The following is a 9,225-nucleotide window of genomic DNA, read 5'->3' on the forward strand; positions in this document are numbered from 1 at the left end:
GATTTTTTCACTCCTTTCTGTCCTGCGAGTTATATGCCTGAACTCTTCAATTCTAAGATTTCATTGAGCCATTTTTCACGATTTCCCAGTCCACTTAAGAAGTCTTTGTCCTGCTACATTTAATCTACTGCTTTTCTGACTGACTTTTCCTACTCCATGCTCAAACCATCTCGGTCATCTTCTCCACTTCCTCATTCATGACAATAATTTTAGAAAATTTTCTTTTCCTAAACCTCTTAAAATGTTTGGGATTCAACTAATCTATGTTAATAAGCGAAGGTTTTAAATTCAATACATAATTAGATTTTATAATACATTGCATTGTTTATTATAGGAAAAGTACGCATACTTAGAGATTCAGAAGAGTACATACATGGAAATTATATTCATCTAAAATTTCATGGCAAAGGAGTACACCAGTGGTATCTGTAATTCAATAATATTTACTCTAAAACTTTATTCACCTGTATAAACGTTCATAAGCAAAGCTTAATACTTCTGGAAAAATATACCTTGATACATATCATGATTTAGATATAAATAGATGTGTTTAGTTCTCATACTTGACTAATTATCAACTCAATTAACATATATAAGATGCGCGAAAGGAGCTGGAAATCAAATTAGAACAATATGTAAAAACTAGAAATTAAATCTTGCAAATTATCAAATTTTAGTTAACTTTTTGACACAGCATTTCAGAGTTACTGTAATGGAATTAAGAAACTAAAATCAAGTCAATATGAAAATTTGTATGGTAACCCTACGATTACTAAGCGTACGGTTCTGATATACATTATACACATAATGAATATGAAAGGAGATAACTTATTAAAACCTGGACCATAATGGGATAACAAGTTTGACAAGATGGTGAAATAATACGCTTGGCTTATCAACTGACCAGTCAGTAAAAATAATCCTACAGCTAAAATCAGAGTAATTAAAGTGATATACGCAAAAGGTACCAATATGCATGTTCGAAAAAGAAAACCGTCCAAAATGCTGTTATGCTCTGAACTTTTAGATAAATACACTGCAGCCAGTTTTTAACAAATTTATAATTTATTTGGGAAAAGAGAACTTGACAGTAGTTACTGGCAATTTCAAAACACGAAACAATTATTGATGCTGAAACCGTCTTGTACTATATGTGGAAAGAATGCCTAACATCAGACTACTCAATTAAAGAAAACAAAACACACAGTCACATCAAGGCATCAGTTCCAATATCATTCAAATAGTTTCTTCTGTTGACAGAAACACATTTGTAATGATATTATTTATAACTATTTTAGCCTAAGATCCATGTAAATATACAGCAAATAGTTTAGGCAATATTAATACCTTGCATCACAAGATACACGAATAACCTGAAGCTACCTTAAATATATGATCTATACATCTACATTTACTATAGGATACATGTTTATCTGTAAGGCAAAACAGTATATACTCCATAAATTTATTTGTAAAATATTTGTTAAAGCTTTTACACATATTAACTACTAAAAAATAATTAAATGTGTTTGTAAAACCATAAATAGATAAAATCAACAGCATAACTTTAGTGAATAGGGTTTACAAAACATTGTATATTAACATTGAAGTCATCAGTGATATACTTTAAATCTAACTGCTTCATTAGTAATGTGTGGAATTACAATAGTAATGTGATAATTTCAAGAGTAAATTATGACATACAGAATTCTGACTAGTCAATTTCATTTTCCTACCTCAGTAATTATTTTAGCCTTGCCATAGCACAATAAAGTGAGGTCATTATGGCAATGCCTTTAAGTACTAACAGACCTTTAGAAGAGATCAACAAGATATTTTCAAGAAGAAACTAGTAAACAGTACACATTTTTTGTAACCCATACAACTTTTTAATAAAATAAACTAATCAAATATATATATATCTTGTAATAAAGAAACATTATACTAAACTCTATTAGAAAAAATACTTAGAAAAGTTATAAGACCAATGATAAGAGGCTCTGATGATTTACATATTCCAGTGCTGCCTGAACCACGATGACGAGGACGACCTGAAATTAAAAAGCCACCTTCAGTTTTTTCATTACTGGAAATTCTTCTTAAACATAAACAGTTTGACAGACTCATAAAAGTAATCTAGATCCCCTGTTTGCTTAAATTTTGAAACAAATTTTGCCTTTGCATTCAAATTCAGCACTTTCTAGTTTTCTTTTTTAGATCCAAGTATTCCTTCATTCTTATTTTATTTATGATTAAAAAGTGCTTTTACACATCGTTTTCTCGGATCAATTCCTACCCTTCATTTGAGATAACTAAACATATCTCCTACACCTGCATCTGTTTTCAAACAAAAGCAAATATGCATATCCTGCTATTTTGTTACTGTACACCACTGAAAAAATTTACCTGATTTATAGTAAGGTGAAATGTATCTAATATTTTGTAAAGGTTTAAATTAGTTACCCTTAATTTGCCGTGAGTGTGTGCACATGCAAGAGAGCAAGGCAAAACAGATATTTAATAACTAATAGGTAACTGCACTGGCAACAACATAACATTCCAAAAACGTTTAAGTTTTGACCATGAATTTTACATACAAACTGATTAACATGATCATAATAGAGGTTCACAGGGAACCCACTGTTCATAAAGAATACCTTTAGAAAATGTTCTTCCTGGTGAAACTTCACATAAGTTGAACATACATGGCAATATTTATATAAAAGAGTTTTTATTGTGTTAATTTTGTATAATTTTGGTTCTGTACTTGAAATGTGAGAGCTTAGTCCAGTGGAAGCTTTTTTTTTTTTTTTTTTTTTTTTCGAAATACTGAAGTTTCAAAGGTATTATGTTTCTGAGAAACCAAGACATCGAGAAAAGAAAGGTATCGTCCTGTTCACTTTCTTTTGTAAATTTTATAATAAGGTGCTTTGAATTTTGATAATCTAAAAACTGGTTTACATGGTCTGAATTTTGAAAAGTAAAAATGGATCGTCCACATATCGACGGTACAAGAAAGGCTTAAATTCTACAGGACAATATGTATACACTCTCTCTCTCTCTCTCTCTCTCTCTCTCTCTCTCTCTCTCTCTCTCTCTCTCTCTCTCTCTCTCTCTCTCTCTCTCTCTCTCTCTCTATATATATATATATATATATATATATATATATATATATATATATATATATATATATATATATATATATATATATATATATATATATATGATAAGTTTTGCACATTTAAACGTGTTTTTCATATTTCAAATAAGCCATATATATTAACACATTAAAGTCAGGATTCTCTTAATAACCTCGGGAGCAGAGCCCCAGGCGAAATCACTCAAAAACTATAGTATCTGTCCGGCCGGGCTTCGAACCCTGGTCCAGGATACTTGTGTGACATTGACCATACCACTCAGCCACGAAGAAAGATAAAAGTCAATGACCATTCTTCTGTACACATATGTGTTAATATACTGTATATGGCTTATTTGAGAATATATATATATATATATATATATATATATATATATATATATATATATATATATATATATATATATATATATATATATATATATATGTGTGTGTGTGTGTGTGTGTGTGCGTGTGCGTGTGCGTGTGCGTGTGTGTGTGTGTGTGTGTGTATGTGCATGTGTGTGTCAGCCACTTGCTCTTTATTATATAGGGGAGATATATGACCTACTGCGTTAGGTTTTGCATGTCTCTTGTGCTATGTATACAATGAAGTTATCATTTTGAATCCCGGCAGTCTCTTAATTTTAGTCATGACCCAAATAGAGAGTAAAACTGGTGAATTCAAGCGTCATATTATAACGATTGAAGATGAATTGGACACGATCAACATCGAAGAAAAGGGGGAAAAAATGGTTAACAATGCACTTACCTCAGGCCTGGATCGGACAATAGTGTCAACCTATGACAAGAGTGCATTGTTCAATATGTTACTGAAAAGGCTCCATCATCTAAATCTCGTTTCAGTAGTGTGCAGAGAGACATACTATAAAATATTATCAATTCAGACAGAAAAGTAAATTCATGAAAGGATTCCTACGAGTCAAATGATGATCCAAGAAAAGGCCAAGTGTTTGAAGACCTCCGTAAAAATAATCAAAGGAAAAAGACTTCATTTGCTGCAAGTTATAGGTGGTTTAATAGATTCAGAAAGCATCTCAGATGGAACAACATTAATATTCAGGGAGAACCCGCTGGTGCTGCCGATACTGTTCCTGCCAAAGAACCTCACGTAACTTTAAAGAAAATCACTGATGATAAACAAAGTCTCCCAGAACTCTTCTTCTCTATCGACGAGACCTGCTTATTTTGGAAGAGAAAACCCAATCGCCCATTTATTTCAAAGGAATAAAAAACAATACTAGGGTACAAGGTAGCCAAAGATATGCTAACATTAATGTTAGGAGGTAATTTCACTGGCCATTTCAAACTGAAGCTGCTGTTACTCACCATGCCTTCAATTGCCAGGCACTCAAATGAATGTCGAAGCTTATTGTCATTTGGATGACTAATGAGAAATCATGGGTTATCATCGTCTATTTTAAAGAATGGTTTACAGTTTATTTTATACTAACAGTTAAGGAATATCGCAAGAAAGAGAAACTTCATTTTAAGGCTAGGTTGATTCTCAATAATGCACATGGACATCCAACACATCTGAATTACCAACACCCCAATGTGACTGTCTTTTTCTTCAAGTGGTACTATATACTATGTAACTCACGTCAGGCAGTTGCTGCTATGTAGGCAGATAACGCCTTGGACAGTCAGGAGTTTAGGAAGGCATACAATATTTATCAGGTAACATTAAACATCAGTGCTTCGTGGACCAATTTGACAAAAACAGCAATGAATGGTGTATGAAAGAAACTGCTCCCAATACGTTAATGATTTTATAGGTTTTGAAGAGAAGATAAAGGACATATCAAAGAATTTGGTATCCCTTAATAATGAACAGGAGATGGAGTTGTAAGGAAACCATTTTGACGAGTTGATTGAGGCCCACAAGCAACCAAATAAATGTGGAATTGTTGGAGTTAGAGGAACAACAGAAAATTGTAAAAAGATTCCTTGATCCAGAACCAACGAACTTCATGCTTAAAGATAGGCAGCGTGCTTTTTATCATTCATCCTTGTCAAGCAATCTTGAGTACCAGGATCCTATAGCTGACACCTTTGCAATAGTTTCTATGATATATATTTCAAGATTCCTTCCTTCCACATAGGACAATTTTTTTTCTTCTACAACAAGAACACTGTCCAATAAACTTAAAATCAGTTCCTCGTAAGGGTCGAAAAATTAACAGCTACAGAGTCATGAACTGATCTTGACTCCGAAAAACCACCGCCATCGATGTCAACTCTTATGGCAAGAAACCTAAAATGTTGAGGATATTCACAAGGTACTTGGTAGAGCCCTTGAAAAGAGAATTTAACAATATAAGAAAAGTGTCAGATAATAATTTCACAGTGGCATTATCTCCGGTACTTTCAGTTCTACATTAAGTGGTTCAAGTTTTTTATATAGCCTGCAACTCTGTTTACATATAAATGTGGCAAATTTGTACATTGCATGTCCGATATTCAAGTTGTTATCAAAGGTTTCTTTCATAAAACTTGGACCCTATAATGTTTCTTTCCAAAAAGTTATTTGATTGAACCAATTTCTTTGCACATGACCGATAATATTAATAGTGTGATTTTTATCTCTAACGTTTGCCCACGTTAGAGTTAAAAATCACACTACTAATTGGTCATGTGCAAAGAAATTGGTTCAATCAAATAACTTTTTGGAATGAAACATTATAGGGTCCATTAAAGGGCGTTATTAAAAAAAAAAAAAAAACTGGCGTACATTTGATATACTGTATATTCAAATTACATACTAAATTAAAAATGGAGTGATTACTTATAAATGTCACTATCTGTGAATTGTATATTTCATGGACACTTTTGAGGAATTACTCCATTTTTAATTTAGCATACATTTTGAATATATATCAAATATACGTTCGTATCACAAAGTTCTGTTTATGTACACTGGCATCAGGAATTCTGTTAGGTTGACTATGTTGAAGATGACAGTTCCTGGTCGTTAAATGAGGAAACCAAGATAGTTTTTTTGTCACCCCTCCCCCCTTGCTCAACATAACTTGCCATTTTCTGTTTTCCCAACATTTAAAGAACCTCCTAATTACTGTACAAGAAGGATTGCATAGTTTTGGAGTAAGGGGAGAGCGTGTTCTTGTAAACAAATACCATAATAAATGAATATATATATATATATATATATATATATATATATATATATATATATATATATATATATATATATATATATATATATATATATATATATATATATATATATATATATATATAATATATATATGCATGGATAGATAAGTAGATATCATATACATAGGTTATATGTATATATACAGTATATACTATATAATTTATATATATATATATAAATAAATATATTATATATATATATATATATATATATATATATATATATATATATATATATATATATATATATATAAATGACTCGTGTAGACGGACAATGAGACGTCGGAATATGGGCTTTCTTCATTTATTACAAAAGGTTCGTTCGTAAGTACCCTATACACAGCTACCCTCTCAGGTGATGGACTTGTCAACTCGAGCGCTCACCGGCAACTGAAAACTCCCTTCGTTACCAAAATGCAACTATTGCAAAACAGGCTGAGATATGGGTTTTGTTCAATACTCATGAATATTGAGTTTATTTACCTTGACGAATAACACACGCATATATACATGAATTAGGACATCCCCCCCCCCTCCCCCAAGCTCCTCACTCCGGGAGGAGCTGCGGTCTCGCCCTAACTAGTCTATGATATTTGGAGGACACTCCAACCAGGATTATGCATGGGATGTACTAAACAGAAATGCAACATAAAATGTATGTATAGAAATCACCCAAAAAAACAACACACCTTCCACAAAAAAATAAAAAATGAAATATTGCATGTAAAAATGTACACAAAACAATGTAAAAAATTCCACTCATTTCTTCTTAAGACCTTTGCAACCAAAGCACAGAATACTCAAAGTGAAAAAAAAAATCATATCAGGTTCACATAACCTCATCAATAACCTCCCTCTGGTTGCGGGCAATACGGGCTTCTTGGGCGGGACAGGGATAGGAATAGATTACAATGCCGCAACACAACTCACCACCACCATTTCACCATTTATTTAAATCACTACAACACTTGCACTTGCAACTTTCAACCGGTGCCCACTAGCAGTTTTCCCGAGAAAATCATTCATCTTCCCGCCCTTCTCTTATAACGTTAAGTATAAGATATTCACATCTACACATTCTCTAACATTGCCTATCCTCACGGCTGAACTTTAATCCCAAAGCCACTTGCCATTCGGGAACCACCCCGGCCCCAGCAACCAGGAATCATATACATACATAAATAATACAGCATCTGCCTGACGGATCTCACTTGACCTATTTAACCTCTGATTGTTTTTAGGTTCATTCAGCAATGTTATACGTATTTCCTCACTCAGCAAAATTACCACAAAATTTTACTTATAAATTTAGCATCAACATAAAAGAACACATTGTTATCATCAAGTTTATTTAAAACAAAAGAAGACCTGATGATGTTCAGACACTGCCATTAACAATGTTTTGTATCACAACTGTGTTAGACTTAACCATCTTTACTCGGTACGGACCCAAATACGTTGGGTCTAGTTTGTGTTTACTAGGTTGTAATCGTTTCAAATACACGCGATCGCCCACAAATACTTTTACCGGTGTGGTTTTGAACCAACCATCATACTTTGAGCTATGATTTTCATTAGCTCTTTTCAAAAACCTTTCAGTGGTGTTCATTACTCTCCTCAATAGATTTAATAAATATACACAGTATTGCTCAGTTGAATAATTTGGCAATTGTTGCGAATTAATGAGTACCGTATATGGTAACACAGGATCCTGTCCATACACTAAAAAGAAAGGCGTGTCCCTGAGCAAAGCATTATATGCAATGTTCAAAGCTAGCTCAGCTGTAGGAAGCATGGCGTGCCAATGAAAGGGGTCATCAGCCACTAAGTAACGTAAAATTTGCACTACTTCCCTACTATGCAATTCCACTAATCCATTTGCTGAAGGCCTATATGCGGTCACTGAAAAGTGTTAAATTTTCATCAAGTCCGTGACCGATTTCACCTCCTTATTTATAAACTCAAGACCATTATCACCCATCAAAATTTTCGGGCAACCAAACCTAGTAATGAAAGAGCACAGCGCCTCGGCTAATGAATTTGCTGATTTATCCAACATTGCGTAAGTATGAATGTACCGAGTAAATGCATCCACAAATACACATATATACTTATGTTGTGTTAACCCAGTAGGAAATGGTCCTACTACATCCATATGCACTCTATAAAATCTAATAGGAACCACAGGCCACTTTCTGGCTTCCGGTACAGTGTTTTTATGTTCTTTGAAACAGTTACAAGCATGACAACCTTTTATGTAATTCTCTATAGATTTTTTCATACCTAACCAAAAGAAGGATTCACGTGCTCTCCTTAATGTTCTATCAATCCCTAAATGCCCTGCATACGGACTTGCATGTACAATGTGGATGACTCGTTTAATTAAAGAGGGAGGAAGAACTACCCGTGCACAAAATTCCCCTCCCCTCTTCTTGTAAGCACAATATAAGACATCATTTTCAATAAAAAAAAATTATCACCAGGCACATTCAGAAATGACGGATAACTCTCCGATTCCTCTTTAATCACTGATCGCAATCTTTCCATCCATTCCTCTTTAATGTCCCAACCTCCCAAGTCAATCAAACCTGCATCATCAGGGCATTCATTCTGGGCACCCCTGGTCTTGTCCTTGGTCACCCACATATATTCCCATTCGCTGTTCGTATCTCTCTCTCTCTCTCTCTCTCTCTCTCTCTCTCTCTCTCTCTCTCTCTCCCCCCGTTTTCTGAATGCTCATCGGGAGAATTTTCATCCCGTTCTCTATTCTCTCTATTTTGATGGGGGTCTTCAATATTTGGTTACATTCTTCGTTCCTCTTTTGTGCCCTAGTTGTTACTCCTATTACTGCACCTCTTAAGAGAGCATCAGCTACCTTGTTAGCTTTACCT

General features: G+C 33.7%; 1 protein-coding gene across 1 annotated transcript in view; it reads right to left on the bottom strand.

The window, feature by feature from the left end:
- Positions 1-299: 299 nt before the first annotated feature.
- The window catches only part of LOC137615268 (uncharacterized), a 341,120-nt gene continuing 332,194 nt past the window's right edge, over positions 300-9,225 (bottom strand). The window contains 1 exon segment of the mRNA XM_068344996.1: positions 300-2,051. Coding sequence (XP_068201097.1) covers positions 1,945-2,051 — 107 coding nt within the window. The 3' untranslated portion in view covers positions 300-1,944.

Source organism: Palaemon carinicauda, chromosome 21 (genome assembly GCF_036898095.1).
Source record: "Palaemon carinicauda isolate YSFRI2023 chromosome 21, ASM3689809v2, whole genome shotgun sequence".
NCBI lineage: Eukaryota > Metazoa > Arthropoda > Malacostraca > Decapoda > Palaemonidae > Palaemon > Palaemon carinicauda.